Genomic DNA, 16,648 nt, shown 5'->3' on the forward strand with positions numbered 1-16,648 from the left:
ATCTACAGTTTCAACTGTGAAGGAACATGAACAATTCAAAAGTTATGCGTTGGCAAAGCTCGTGGGTATTCTGAGATCTCACGAAGACGAAGTTACTAAGGAAGTGAAGCTTGTTTCTAGTGCTGGATCCCTAGCATTGGTTGCGAAAGGTAAGAAGTCAGCAGAAGTTGATTCAGATTTTGATTTTTCGGATGATGAATTCTCAAAGGAGGACAAAGATTTAATGGTATCTAATGCAAAGAAGTGCTATAAGAAGAATTTCTCTCGCTTCAGAAACAAAAACAAGCAGGGAAACTCAAGTTCTGAAAAGCCAAGAGAAGAAAGTTTCAAGAACTCTCAGAATGATGACGAAAAGAAAGAAAATAAATTACTGGGTGATTCTGGCTATGAATGTAATTATTGTCATGGCAAGAATCATTTTTCAAAGGAATGCTTGCTTCGAAGGTAGAATGAGAAGAAAGAGAAGGAAAAAGATGAGGCCTATTACATTCAGAAGATAGACGAGCTTTGAAAGAAAAGTACATCAAATGCGAAACCTGCATTGATTGTGCAAGAGGAAAAAGATGACGGTACAGTTGAAGTATGGTCCACATATTCGGAGGACAATGAGGTGAGAAAACCCTCCCATAACGGGTGCTTTGTGGTGAAGTCAGAGAAGCAAGGATAGGAAGGCAAGTGTATGATTGTTCAGAATGGTTGTTTGGAACCGAGAGGATATGCTACTGATGATGGAAAGGCTTCGGAGAGCTGATTTGCTGCGAAGAAAATCACGGAGCAAGTGAAAGAGTGCGAGAAGGTCGTTATGATTCTGAATTAGACGAATTACAATATACTGTTTCTAATTTTAGTGATAGTTTCAAAAGAACTCGTCTCAGTAATTCTAATTTGAATGATCAACTTAACAGGGTAACATTTAAGAGTGAAAAGAGAAGATTAAGAATAGAGGCATTGAAGTAGAGCTTACTAGATCACGAGTTGATATTATTTATCTTAAAAGAGACAGTATTGCATTTTTGAAATAGAGGAATATTTTTTGTTTGATTTCTAAACGTTTATATTTTAATATTACTCAGCTTCATTTGGATTGTGAAATAGGGAAGGGTTTGCACAAAATGATTTTACCCTTTCTTGAATTGAAAGAGGATGAATTAATCGATGCTGAATGCTATAAATGTGAATCGATCGTTTCTTCAGATGACGTTTCTGACTCTTACATGGTTGGACTTGAGAAAATTGAAGAATATATTCAGTCCAAAGACCATAAAAACATGTTGAAAGAAATGTTAAATGAAAAGGATAAAGAGGAAATCAAATTAAGTGCTATGCAGAAATATAACTTATTATGCAAGAAATTGAGTTAAAAAAAATACTCTTGATTCCGAGAATATTTTTGAATTTGATGAAAGTGAAATGAGTGAAATATCTGTAGAGGACGAACTTGATTTTTCTGCTTTTGTACAAAATTGTGATGAACCAAAGAAAAACTTAATTTCTGAAAATTCAATCGATTTTGTTCGAATTTCTGAAAATAAAGGTTCAAAAGTTTTGAAAGAAAAATCAACTATTTTTCCTAAAGTTCTAACCGTTCTGAATCAAGTTTTTGTTAAGAAAGGACTGAATAAACATCTGAATTAACGTCATTGGTTGCTGATGATAATGCGAAAGGGAGAGATGAATTCTTTTGGTCAAAGCCCATAGACAACGCGGATGAAACAAAAGGTCTTTCCGAAATGACCTCTTGGAAAACAAAAGGGAAATACGTTTCAGAACCACTGAATCGTGTGGACCTTTGTTACGAAAAGGCCAGACCAAGTGGGACAAAGGATGTTTCAAGTGAAACCTCTTTGGAACAGAATGAAACGCAATTCAGAAAGGAAAAACCAAAATCTAACATTCACAAATCTGCTGAAGAATTGATTGCAAAGAAAAGACAATTGAATGCTAGATATAGAAAGAATATGAAAGAAAGAAGGTGTTTTTGGAAGAAAATGAATTCCAATCAAAGTTCTGTCAACACAACACGATCTTCTAATCAAAATACAAATTCATCTCAAATTCCGAAACAAAAGTCAAGATTTTCTTCTAATCAAAGTTGTTCACAAAAGTCACGGATTTTGAAACCAATTGCCAAATCACAAGATTTTAAGGGTAAAGAAAAAATTGTTTCGGAACCAGAAATTACTCTAAAAAAGTACCAAGCAAAATTGAAAAAGGAGGAAAAAGAATTCTCAAAATGAATGACTCCGAAATTCAAAGAATACATTTAACGAAAAGTTAATGTTGTTGAAATTAATCTTTGTAATAACAAAGTTGAAGTTTTTAAAATGGAAAAAGGGATGAACTATGCTTTGAAAAGAAAATCCTTTTGGGTTGACAAAACAAAAATTTTCCCTGTTCAAAAGAAATCCTCACAAGGACCCAAGTTGGTTTGGGTTCCTAAAACTCTCTAAATTTTGCAGGTTATGCGAGACGAACAGTATGATTCTAAATGGTACATCGATATCAGCTATTCTTGTCACATGACAGGAAGGAGAGAAGAGTTGTGAGAGTTTCAAACTTTAAAGGATGGCAGAAGAGTGAAGTTTGGAAACAACGCCACAAGAGAGATAAAAGGATATGACATGATCACAAATGGCGAATTCACAATTCAGAAGGTAGCTTATGTTGAATGCTTACAACATAATCTAATCATTTTTTCTAAATTGGTTGTAGGTATATGTCTGAAAGTGTCTTTTGATGAAGAAGTTTCAGAAATTATTGAAAAGAAATCTAAGGCTGTTCTTCTAAAGTCTAGAAGGAAATGAGAGATGTATCCTCTAAATCAGAATCTGATCCAAGGAAAACATTCTATCTGCTTGCTTACGAAAGCCTCTTCGGACGATAGTTGGTTATGGCACAGAAGGCTTTCTCATCTGAATTTCAAGGACATCAACAAGGTTGTAATTGGTGATCTCGTTCGTATGCTACCTCTTCTAAAATTCGAAAAAGAACATTTAGGTGTTGCTTGCGAGCTTAGAAAACAAAGTAGAAAGAGCCATTATTCTATCATCAATACCATAATCATTGAGCCACTGGAACTTTTGCACATTGATCTATGTGGTCCCTCTGCTATCGAAATCAATGGTGGTAATAAATATATTTTGGTCATTGTTTATGATTTTTCTAGATTCACTTGGGTTTTCATTCTTAGAAAGAAATCCGACGCAACACAGTAGCTGATAGATTTCATCAAGCAAGTGGAGCTACAATTACGAAAGCCAGTTCAGAAAATTCGTAGTGATAACGATCCGAAATTCAAAAACCATGCGTTTGAAGAATTCGTGACCGACAAAGGGATTTCTCACAATTTCTCTTCGCCTTACACTCCACAGTAGTACGGTGTAGTTGAAAGATGAAATCGCTCTCTCTGTGAAGCTGCAAGGACAATGTTGTCATTTGCGAATCTTCCCTTGTATTTCTGGGCTGATGTCATCGCCACCGCTTGTTTTACTCAGAACCGTTCCTATATCAACAAGCTATTTCTGATTACTCCATATGAAATTTTGAACAATTGGAAACCAAAAGTTAAATTCTTTCATGTGTTTGGTTCCAGGTGTTTCTTATTAAATTCCAAATAAAATAGGAACAAATTCGACGTGAAAGTTGACGAAATAATTTTTCTGGGGTATTTCTTGACATCAAAGGCCTATCGGGTTCTGAACAAGAAATCAAAGAAGATTGAGGAAACCTACTACATCACGTTTGATGACAATTATATGAAGAAATATCAAAAAGAAGATTGTCAAACTGAGGACATTTTTCCATCAACAAATTCTAAGACTATACCTTTGATGAATTTATATGAGGAATTTATAAAATTGTTTGATGAACCTGACAAAGCAATCTCCTCAGTATCAAACGCAAAAGACAATCAAGAAGATGAATTGATCAAGATTGTTGACGATGCTGCCAAAAATGCAGAGATTCCTCCTGAGCAACCAATTCCGAATGACCCTCAACCACAATCTTCTGATTCTCCAATCCAGGGGAGAACTCAATTCCGAATGTGGGGTCGCATGCAAACTTCCAGGGGGAGAATACTGAAAATGATGACTCAGATGTACAAATAGAATTCGAAGAATTTTTCGTTGAAGTTGGTCCAGCCTATGATAAGAACTATCCTCTAATGACAAAATGGACCAAAGACCATCCTCCATTTCAAGTGATCGGAGATTCTTCATCAGGAGTTCTCACTCGTGCTCAACTGATATTGCCATATTTATACACATTTTAGGCAATATTTGAATGCATTTTGATTAATATTTTGGTTATTTGCATAGATAAGTGGTACTTATAAGATTAAATTGTATTTTGCAGCCAAAAGGAGCAATCTTGAAGAACAAGGACTAAAAGCGACAAGTGATGGAACTTTGGAGGCTTGGAGAATTAAAGAAAAGAAAAACCCACGGAAAGCTGAAGCCACATCGTGGACTTCACTTACACGACGTGGCATGGGCAATTCTGGAAGATGAATACACGGGAAGTCATAATCATTTCCCGATAAGGATACATTCAAATTCACGATGTGAATCTCTAGTACACGAAGTGGAGTTAAAAAAACACCCATGAAACTATATATATATCCTTGATGTTTTACGAATTGAGGAGGTGGGCGAGACATTAGAGGGTTCTGAATACGAATTCCAGAGGATAATTAGGCAGAGAAATCAAGCATAACGTCCAAGGAAGGAGGAGAAGTTAAAGATCATAACTTTGTTCTTAATTTGGCACAATTACTATGTTCTTATTAATGAAGATTGTGTTTTTGATTGTTGCTATGAGTAACTAAATCTAGCTGCTTCTGTTTAGCTAGATGAAGCTGGAACTCATGATTTAGTTATTTTATCATGGATTTTTCTAGTTGGTATTAAGCATGTGTTTGATTGTTTATACCTAGCATGATAAAATTTGATATTTAGATTGCTTCAATTCATATTCTGTGTAGTTTAGTGAACATTAACTTGCATGAATTAGATTACCTAGTAATTTATAGACCATTAGATTATTAGAGCTAAGATCGAACCAATCTTAGCTAAGTAATTAAAGTATTAAAATTTAGCTGTGCTGGAGAACATATTTTGTGACTACAATTGTGTTTGCTAAATCAATCTTACATAGCTCCATTCATAATTAATAATTGATTCTGTGTTAAATTATGTGTGATCATACATAGTTCTACATGAATTAATTAAATATTAGTATATTAAATTGCTAATAATATATTGATTGGTAACCAACTTGAATTATCCATAATTAATAGCTAATCATAGTGGAAAAGTGGATTCGAACTAAACAGAAGTGATTTTAATTGATTGAATAGTTGTTAAGAATTTAAGTTTGTCTAAACTTGGAAAATTAGATAAAACCCATTTTACTTTTGCTTAGAACTTTAGGTTAATTTAATAGTAAGTAAGTTAATTAATTAATTTTGTTCCCTGAGATCGATACCCAACTATTTGTGCTATACTATTTGCGAAAATGACATTGCCTTAGTCGAATAGCTAGTTAGATAGTAGGTAAAATTAGGTGTAGCTATTTGCAAACATCATCAACAAAAAGCGAAACAAACTGTACTATTTTCGAAAATGGAATTTTGCATGTTTAACTCTTTTATTTCGAAAATTGAGCCTAAAACTGTTAAAATTGCTCTTAATCATGCAGACTGGGTTCAGGCGATGCAAGAGGAGCTAAATGAGTTTGAAAGGAATAAAGTATGGAGATTGGTTCCCACTCCAGAAAATGCTTCGGTTGTTTTCATAAAGTGGGTGTTCAAAAATAAAATGGATAAGGAAGGAAACATTATTTGCAACAAGGCACTTTTGGTGGTTAAAGGCATTGTCAAGAGGAAGGAATAGATTACTAACAGACGTTCCCACCGGTGGCAAGACTTGAATCTATTCGGATCTTTCTATCATATGCCGCTCACAAAAATTTTGCAGTCTATCAAATGGATTTGAAGTTCGCATTTCTGAATGGCGAAGTCGAGGAAACTGTCTATGTGGAACAACCGCCAGGTTTTGTTAATGCGAAATATCCGAATCATTGTTACATACTGGATAAGGCAGTGTATGGTGTAAACCAAGCACCTCGTGCATGGTATGAAACCCTGAATCATTTTCTTAAACAATAAAAATTTAAACAAGGTTCGGTTGACCCAACCTTCTTTCACAAGAAAGATGATGACCATTTAATGATAGTTCAAATTTATGTTGACGACATTATTTTCGGATCCACTAATCCTAGATTGACAGCTGAGTTCCGAAAACTAATGGAAACTAAATTTGAAATGAGTTCAATGGGTCCAATTAAACTTTTTCTTGGTTTAAACATTAGACAGAGTTCAGAAGGTATGTTTATCAACCAACAAGCCTACACGAAAACCTTGCTAGCAAAATTTGGAATGGTGGGTGATTCAAAGGTCAAGGTTCCTATGGCCTTCGGAACGAAACTTACTCCATCCTTGGACAAGCCAACAGCAGATATCACATTATTTCGTCAGATGATCGTATCTTTAATGTATTTAACATCGATTCGTCCTGATATAATGTTTGCTGTATGTTATTGTGCCAGGTTTTAGGCGAATCCCCGTGAACCGCATATGGTAGCTGTAAAGAACATATTCCGATACCTCAAAAGAACTACATCTATCAGAATATGGTATCCATCCAATTCGGGTTTCTTTATGCAAGCTTACTCCGATGCTGACCTAGAAGGCTGTGGTCTTGATCAGAAAAGTACATCAATGGGATATCAGTTCTGGACGACAACCTTGTCAGTTGGCAATCTAAGAAGTATACATGTGTTTCCTTATCTACATTTGAAGCAGAATACATAGCAGCAGCCTCATGCACTTCCCAAGTGGTGTGGATTCAAAATCAGTTAAGAGATTATGGAATCAATATGAAGCAAATTCCCTTGTATTGTGATTCCGAAAGCGCAATAAGAATTTGCCATAATCCAGTGCAACACTCCAAAACAAAGCATATAGCACTGCAATACCACTTCATAAAGGATCATGTCGAGGATGGGAATGTAGAAGTTCATTTTGTTAGATCCTCAGATCAGTTGGCTGATATCTTCACAAAGTCCCTTCCTGAAGCATCATTTAATCGTATTTTACAAGGGTTAGGAATGATTGAAGGCGACTCAGTTTCGAAATCCCCTTCGTAATGATCAGTGTTCGGAAGTTACTGTTCACATTCTGAATGGTTCCGAGCTTCAGAATCTACTGTTCATATTCCGACTAGTTCCGAGCTTCGGAATGGTTCAGAATTCTTTGTTTACTCCCGACTCGCTCCGAGCTTCGGAATCTACTGTTCATTATGGCTCCGGAATCTTTCATCATTGTAAGACTTTTCTTGTTTTCTTAACTTTTGTATACTTCTTTATTTTTGTTCTGAAGTTACTCTTTAATTTCGTTTTTATCAGAAAATTAAAATTCCAAAATTATTTTATTTGTTTTTGTCTTTGGTTTTCAAAAATTCAAAAGCATCAAAAATATTTTTCATTTCTAAATTCAATTCAGAATGTAAGTCTACAACAAGGAATTAACGGTTGACTTAATCACTTCTTTCTACCATGTCTTATTTCAACCTCCATGTAGTACCTTGACTATCGGAACAAAACCAGTTTCGGTATAGGGCTACAAAACTCTTGTTAGTGATCGCAAAGTTATTATCAACATGATTTTCATGAAACTCCCAACCACTCTATTCGAGTCTATTATTCTGTATCGTAACCCTTAAGACTATCAGGTTTAACCACTAAGGTTTAGGTTACAAAACATCTGTGTTTATGATCTTGAAATCGTTATTACCAAGACTTTGAGTGAAAATCCAAAAATCTGAAAATACCATTTCTCAATTGACGGTGAACTGTTCAATGTTCTAGGTTTTTACCAATTGAATTGGCGGACAAAACTTTTTGGATTGTACCTTTGTGTGTTTGAAGTCTCATCTTTTATTTTTGAGTGATCTTAATGAAATGCTCTAGACCTAAGACATTTCTTCCCAAGAGATCCATTTTTTTAAAAGATTTCATAATAAAGATTTTCTAGAGTTACCAGCTACTTTCAAAGAACATCCTAATCTTACCGGTTTTTATGGTGACACTGGTCAACCAAGTACTTCTTTCAGATCTTCGGACTCATGTTAAGTTTAAGAATCTGGCAGAAGCTAAAACCACCCTTTCTAACCTTATAAAAGATGCCTTTCATAGTTTCTTAATAAACCGATGATTGTAATTCAACGGGAAACCAAACAAGCACTTTGGAGTCTCTCTTGACTCAGAAGGAAGAGATCGTTGCCCGGGATCAATCTGAATTTCATATAAAGATTGCTTGATATCACTAGATCCCACATATTATTTGCTTTATTTCTTTTTCTTTGGCACACTCTTGCACTAAAATCCTCGTGATTTTACTAAGTCTGGTTTCCATTCCGAATGGATGATTACTGAGTTGGAAGGTAGAACGACAATTCCAAAAAAACTAGTTCAGAATATGGTGAATCCGAAACGTCAAATGACTTTTGGATAACTTCAAATCTTGGCCCGATTTTTGAATCCCTGACACGCGTGGTCTTTATAACGGATTCTGATAGTCATTGATTAGCTGTCACGATTTTATTGGCTAATTTTTCGGCGTGTTCAAATTTGAAACGTCGGTTTTTCTCTCCACTCATCATATACCATATATAAGGCAACTGAAACTGTTCATTTACCTTCACCGCAAACACAGTTCTCAAAGCAACAACAACTCTATCTCTTTCTACTATTCATCATCTTCTTCAAAGCTTGAATGGCAGGATCATACGAAAACGTTTCTTTTGTTGATCAATCTGCTTTTGTCATCATGCTCACAATCAAGCCCAACCAGAACCCGATTCTTAATCTCGATGCTTCACATTACGATGCACAAATCAGACCTATTATCGAATATCTCAAGTGCTCGCCTTTGATGAAGGTGTTAACCATGGCTGAAACTATTCCCTTGGTTCATCTCTCTAAAGCATTCTCAACTGCTATATACAACAATGCTGATGATCTTATCCACTTTGAGATTGCTACTGACAATACCTCAATCTCAAAGCCCCATTTTAGCAAACTTCTAGGGCTTGCTTTACCTGAAGTTCATGTTGATCCAGAATCGATCCCAACCATCTCCCTAATTGAGATGTTCTATCAAATGGGCTATATTGGTGACATCTCGCTGTTATCCAAGTTCAGGAAACCCTTCATTCCTCCAATGTGGAATGGGTTGTTCACTTTGATGCTCAAGAGTTTTTCATAAAGGGTTGCTGGCTCCGATAGTGCAAGCAAGTTATTCTACACTCTCATCTATAGACTATATCATGGTGTCAGTCTTGACTATGGTTCTATCCTATGGGCTCAACTCATTCAAAGCACCATCTCATCTACTCGAAACATAGATATTTCATTTGCCAGATTCTGGTCCATCGTTGTCAATCGTGCCCTAGGCCATTTCAAAGTCCCTTTGATGAAAGATTCCCTAATGGCAGATATTCTGACACTCCAAACGTCCACTTTCATGCTGTCGGATCCCCGCAACTTCAACTTTATTGGCTCAATTTCGAAGAAAATGTTGGAAAAGGTTCCTCTGGACAATGCTATAGTGAGGGAGTATCAGAAATTACCATCTTCTGGTGTTCATCCAATGCCAGCTGATTTGTGAAAGTTGATTGAGGAAAGCAACAAACCAAAACGTGGAGGTAAACAAAAAGCTAAGGCGGCTCCTTCCGAAAGTGTCAAAATTCAGAAGAAAGCTAAGAAGCCTGCCAATAAATTGAGATATCCATCTCTGGTACTTCAGGAAGAATCAGAATCAAGAACCATTACGGAGGTTCAAGAGGATGATACAGCTCGGCATAAGGAAGAGGATATTGCAGCCACTTCGGAACCAACCCCTACAGAACAGATTTCGAAGGTATCTTCTCCACCATCCTCTTCTGTTCCTACTTCTGAAATTTTTGGGAACATTCTGAAAGAACGTCTTCTGAACCTCTCTACTACTCCACAATCACCACCTGTTATTCCACCAGAAGTCACTGTCATCAAATCCGTATCGGAGGAGATACATACTTCCAACATCTCTGCCAACATATCTGATACAGGGGTAAATGCCAATATTGGTGTGACCACCGAACCTGAAACTTCTACTGCTTCTCCTTTCAATGAGGATGAAGAGATTATGTTCGGTGATGAACAATAACCAATTGAGGACTTTGTTTTCAGCCCTTCAATCTCAATTTCAACAGTAATGAATACGAAGCTCCTATGACGAAGGGACAGTTCAAGCAGCTACAAGAAAAGCTTGACTCACTTTTGGATTCCTCTCAAGCCTTCTCATCTTCCAAGTGGGAAAACCTTCTGAACACCCATCGAGTAACTGTGGAGATGCTCACTTCTTCAAACTCAAAGGTCATTGAAGATTCTATGAAGGCTGCCCAAGCCTCAGACAAAAAGATCTCTTAAGTTGTGGAAAAGGTTTCACTCTTACAAACCGAAGTCAAAGAATTTATGGCTGAATTTAGGGCCTCTTCGGATAAGAGTACAACAGATATGAACAAGCTTATTGAAGCCTTTGGTTCTTCTTTGAAGTTTGAGAGAGAAGCACTTTCAAAAATTCAAGCTGATGTTAAGCTGGACAACGTTGATCTGAACTCAACCATCACCAACAAGATTGATACGTTAAAGGCAGATTTGGTAGTAGAAAACAAAATCATGGATGCCCTAGCAGAATAAAATCAGAAGGAAAGGGTTCTGAATGAAAAGTTGAAGCATGCAAAATCCGAAATTGCTAAGCTTCAAGAGGAGAAGTCTTATATGAAAGCTTGCAATTCCGATATACATCAAAGACTGTTGAGAATCGTTGAGACCATATCTCATCCATTCAATGATACGGTCCGCCTTTCTCTCTCGGAAAAACTTAATCATGTGTTCTCTTTGTTAAATCAAGTTCATGGTGTTTTGGGAAGCGTTGCTCCTTCGAAACAAGGGGGAGAAGAGGAGGTTAAAGTAAAAGATGAAGTTGATCAGAAGGGTAATGAAGCTTCTGGATCAAAGAAGGATAAGGGAAAAGGAATTGACGAAGACGAAGAAGAAGAAGAGTTGTCTGAATCTGAGAAGCTTGTTTGAAAGAAACGTGACAAAGAGCTTGATGATCTTAAAGCTCTCCGTCAAAAGCTTGAGGCAGAAGAGGCTGAAGTCAAAAATTTAACTTTCATTCTTGAAAGTAAAAAATCTTTGTTTCTGGTTTGGACCATTCAGAGGATTCAGAAGGAGGCCATCGACCTTCCAGAAATATACTGGCTAGAACTGAAGACGTCATTAGATACTTGCAACTACATTGAATGCTAGTTGGACTTTCCTCTCACCCCACGAGCTTTCTTGTTCCGATGCTTCCAGAAGATTGAGAAGACTCAACTCTCCAACAACCCCGTCAACAGAAAACTCTTCAACTTTTATCTCAAGTATGGAAAGCCTCAATACGAGTCCTGGAGTCTGAAAAGGATCGTAGGTTTGAAGGTTGGATCACCAGTTGAAACTGAATATTTTTCTGAACATTAACTTCAAAGGATTTCGGGGGTTCTAATCATGTGCTTCATGAATTTACTTTGGCTGATCTGCCTTTCATGACTCTATATGATTGGATTTCGATATTCAACATAGTTGCGAAGGATGTGAGCAAGTATCAACCAATTTTTGACCATCTGAAAAAGATGATTAAATGCTACATCTTGGAGTTTTGCGAAGATGGATATCGAGATCACCACCGTTCTGAATGGAAAGCCTATAATGAATCCATTTGAAGAACCATAGGATATCCGTCATTTTCCTAGGGGTCTGATAGACAAAGAATACTGGAGCATCGTCTACAAGAAGAAGGAGGGTGGTGTTCTGAATAACATATGTTCTTTTTAAGAGACAAGCACTTGTACTCCACAAGCGCAATGAATCAGATTTTGCCAAGGGCTAAGGTGAACAAGGACAACACTGATTCGGATTTGAAATGCATGTCAGATATGATTCAGTGGTATCAAGCTATCAGGGCATCACTTCTGAAAATTATGCCCAAGGTTTTTGAAGCGCAAAAGCAACAATAAAGACTCTCTTCCGACTTGACACAAAGGGGGAGATTGTTAGGTCTAATAAAGTGTTGTGTCAAATGTATGCTATTAGGGTTTGTTTATTCCAAAATGGGTCTGTCCATGTTTGGGTTTAGTATCTAAAATATTCTCTATAGCATGCATGTAACTTTAGGGTTACAACTTTTAAAGCTCTCACATAAAAGTTCCGTCTTAAGAACTCTTCTAGAATTGTGTTTAATACTATCATTCGACACTCTTCTGATCATTTATTGTCTCTCATCATTTATTCATCTTATTTATATAAAATCTATCGATCGTTATTGTTTTTATAGTATGTTGGTAGTTTTGATAATTAATAGGAAGTTTAGTATTTTGGTATGTTGACAATTAGGATGCTATTATTAATTTTCATATTTATTTTGTATGTAGGCGATCCCATTGATGATATTATAAAAAACCGCCAAATAACAAGAAACTTTTTAATTGGTTTCGATCGATGTCGAGAAAATGTGTGTGGGGGGGGGGGGGAGATGGCGAGGATACCAAGGATGATGATGAGGAGAACGATGGGCTCGAAGACGATGGATATAGCGAGACTGACTAGCTAGTTTATGTTTAGTTTTATAATGTTGTACGTTTGTAAACGACTTTGACTTTATGGATCTTTATTAGGTATTTTATATGATAATGTGGATTTTTCATTTATGCAATTTTAATACTTTTTTAGATTTAAATATTGTTTTTATAGATTGGCAGAAATATTAAAAAAAGGTTTTAATGGTGACACCTGGTAGCGACGACAGACAGTAGTACCAGCGACATACAATACTACTGGTGATCGGTATTACCGGTGACATAGAGTTGTACTGACGACGGGTATTACCGGTGAAGACAATACCGACGATAAAAGGACTTTAGCGACAAATTATTAACAACGACGATATGTTTCCAGTAATACTAGTAGCGCGACAAATGGGGCATTTTCTAACGTCCCATAAATACTACGTAAAAATTTCACTTTTTCAACCATCAAAACCATTCAAGCATTTGTTCAAAAGACAATCAAAGTGTATCGTTCCCCAAACAATCAACGTGTATCGTTCCCCAACAACAAAGTAAAATCATAAATCAATAATGCAGAAATAAAACCCTAGGGATGTAGTGTGATCAAGCCGGACCCTTCCCTTTGAACCATAAGTACTTGAAACATTTAAACATGAAACTGTACGTACAAAGCTTAGTGAGTTACCCAAAATACCACATAACCAATACGGCCCCCGCCTAACATACATAAGGCCTCGTCCAACATACATGCAAGAGTCACAAAGACAATCTAACATCCTACACAGTATAGTGAGAAGACTTAGCTCACACTCGAAGTTGAATAGACTACAGCTCATACAGTCGAAAGACTGGAGCTACCCACTACCTAAAGAACCATACAAGGTCAACCCCCTAGTATATTAATCTAACTACCAATTTGACCACATTTCAACCAGGTCAAAGTCAATGGTCAAAGTCAAATTAGAAGGTCACCACGTCGTGGCCAACAAATGGACAAGACGTGGCAGCTAAATGAAAATTCAGTCACGCAAACTTCATTCACCACATCCTGGAGAGCACCTTGCCATGTCGTGGTTTCTACTCATGGACAACTTAATGGATTAAGCCCTTAATACATTAATAACTTTACTCTAACTTTACAAAAATCTTCTTGGGACCCTAAAGGCTCTCAAAACATTCTAAACTTCTAGATCCAAAAGATATAATGATCAAGGGACTTTGGCGAGTCATAAAGTTGCTAAATTTTTCATACACAATCACCCAAACTTCAACCATGGACCAAAACATGCTAAATAACTTAGATCTATAAGGAAGAGACTAAAAAAATCAAGTGTAATGCCCGCAAATTTGGGCAAGACATTTAAGGTATAATAGTAATAATTATACATTTTCTCGAGCAATTAAATTCGTTGATTAGAGTAACTGTGTTTTTCGTACGTGCCACGAGCTAATAAATATTATTGTATACATGATATCTAAACAAATATTATTAGTGTATACTATTGGAAGAAAAACTTAATATAAAATTTATCATTAAACGATAAAATAACATTAAACATAAAAAATTATTTAGGATAAATAATCTAAAGGAAAGGCGTAGAAACCGTAACCACGAGCACGTGGATATAAAGAACGCCTAAATCAGACTTTGTATTAGAAAGTTATAATTTTTTGTAACGACACAATACAATAGTATGTGTCACAGAGTATAAAATAAAGACCGGTCGCTCGTTAGAATAGACTATCTAAACGATAGTTGATGTCTATGAAAATACAAATCCGTCGATATAGAGAACGTCGAGAATGGGGATCGTATGCGGAAGATAGGAACAAAACTTGGTCCCTAAACTTGAGGCACAATGAGATTTGTACATAATTGTAAATTTAAAATCGAATGAGAATTAGCTAATGAAATCTAAATGAAAGTTATAGTACACTTTGATACAAAATCAGAGATAAAAGGAACGTTGAAAAACAGAGCTCGTATGCGAAAGATACGAAGGAAACTTGGTCCCTAAGCTTGATATGCAACGTCTTTCGTAGTGTAATCTTTAAAAAATTGTAAATTTAAAATATAATGAGAATTAGCCGACAGAGTCTAAATGAACGTTATAGTACTCGTCGATACGAAAGTGGGGATATAAAGAACGTCCAAAACGGAGATCCTATGCGAAAGATATGAACAAAACTTGGGACCTAAGATGAACACACGACACACCCCGTAAAAGGCACGACGCGCCCTTCGTCCAGGCTTCTATAAATAGCGAGCCAAGCCTCCCTCTTTTTTTTGCTGATTCCATTCTTGAGTTTCTCTCTCTCTATAAAACTCTGTCTCTTTCTAAAATTATGGCCTTTTGAGCCCCAAAGTATTCCTGACAAAGTGTTGCAGCGACAGAAAACCGACAGAAAGAAGTGTTTAGTGTCAAAGTTCTGTCTGCGACTTTCCAAGTTTTTTGCTAAACAACCTGTAAGTTGAGTTATGATTATCGTACTTTAAGTATAACTTATACTTATGTTTGTAGTCTTTATTATGAACTTATAAATAAGATTTATCAGTAATACCAGTCGTTATACTAATTGATCTACTTACAAGAGTGATTTTCTAGGCTTGATCCATGAGGTGTTTATAATGGATTTTCCAAACAACGTATCTCTATATACGAATAGATCCTACATCCGATACGATCTTACATGGTTGTTCCTTGTCAACTATAAGTCTATATTCTTTTGAGATTATTGATAAATTTGAGAAAAATATTATAACGATTAAACCTTATAAATACAAACAAATAGTAAGGCTTAGTAATATCTGTATTTATGTCGTTTTAAAGAAAAAACTAAAGCGTTAATCAATGATCTGACTTTCCCGTGAGTCTCCCACCTAATCAGGTGAGTGCATAGTTATTTTCATGAACATAATTTTAATATAAAGTATATATTAATAAATATTAATTATTTGTTGAAATTTTATTTTTGAATTAAATGATTACCATCTGAAATATTTGTTAAATGTATATTTGATAAACATACAATGTGTGAACGGGATATGGTTATTTATATGTTAAGTGTATATATGATATATTACATGACAATCTTAATAGTGTTAAGTGTATATATGATATATTACATGACAATCTTAATAAAGTATAATTACTTAAAAGATTAATGTATATTAAGTACCTAATAGTCTATGTTAAATATACACACTAAATTATTGTAGTATTATCTAAACAGAGTTAGTATTGGAAGCTAATTACAAGGATTGTAATCTTGCCTAAGTTTTCAAACTCAGACGTATAAATGATGTTTAGATTTAATTAAGTTGGATAATAGTATAGACATACTCTACAACGCGATAGTATCATGAAGACTTTATTAATAATGAATAGTGAACTGGTCTAGTTACAAACTAAGGTTTGTCAATGATATTTAGTTCAAATTAAATTAAAGGAATACTTAGTCATACTTTGTGTTATAATAATATCGCATTAACAAGGAATGCATATTGAAAGTTGATTATTTATATTATAGTATGGTCTAGTTTTAAATTAAGACGTATATGGGGATGATTAATTCCATTTAAGTTGGATAAAAATGTAGTCGTATACTGCATTACGATAATATGGTAAAAACAGTTAAAGACTAAATGATTGTATAATTGTATTTGAGACTGATATTCAGTTACAAAAAGTTCAAGTTAGAAACTAAATGACATTGTATTTGAGACTGATATCCGGTCATTGAAAAATCGTATTAGGGACTAAATGAAATAGTATCAAAGACTGATATCCATTCCCGTAATGTTAGTACCAAGGACTAATATGATATAAATGGGGCATCGAAAGAAAAAACATTGGAGACTGAACACGATAGTATCAAATATTGATATTCAGTCCCTAAAAGGCAGTATCATGGACTAATGCGACATAAAAGAGGGA

At 35.5% G+C, this 16,648-nt stretch overlaps 1 protein-coding gene across 1 annotated transcript; it reads left to right on the plus strand.

Annotated features, from left to right (window-relative positions):
* The first annotated feature begins 3,755 nt into the window (after positions 1 to 3,755).
* Positions 3,756 to 5,894, plus strand: LOC145121372 (uncharacterized). The gene is made up of 3 exons (XM_079057129.1): positions 3,756 to 4,050; positions 4,357 to 4,494; positions 5,701 to 5,894. The coding sequence occupies exons 1-3, from the start codon at positions 3,756 to 3,758 to the stop codon at positions 5,892 to 5,894; spliced, it is 627 nt and encodes a 208-aa protein (XP_078913255.1).
* The last annotated feature ends 10,754 nt before the right edge of the window (positions 5,895 to 16,648 follow it).

This window comes from Lactuca virosa, chromosome 1 (assembly GCF_052849685.1).
Source record: "Lactuca virosa cultivar CGN04683 chromosome 1, Lactuca_virosa_CGN04683_v6, whole genome shotgun sequence".
NCBI lineage: Eukaryota > Viridiplantae > Streptophyta > Magnoliopsida > Asterales > Asteraceae > Lactuca > Lactuca virosa.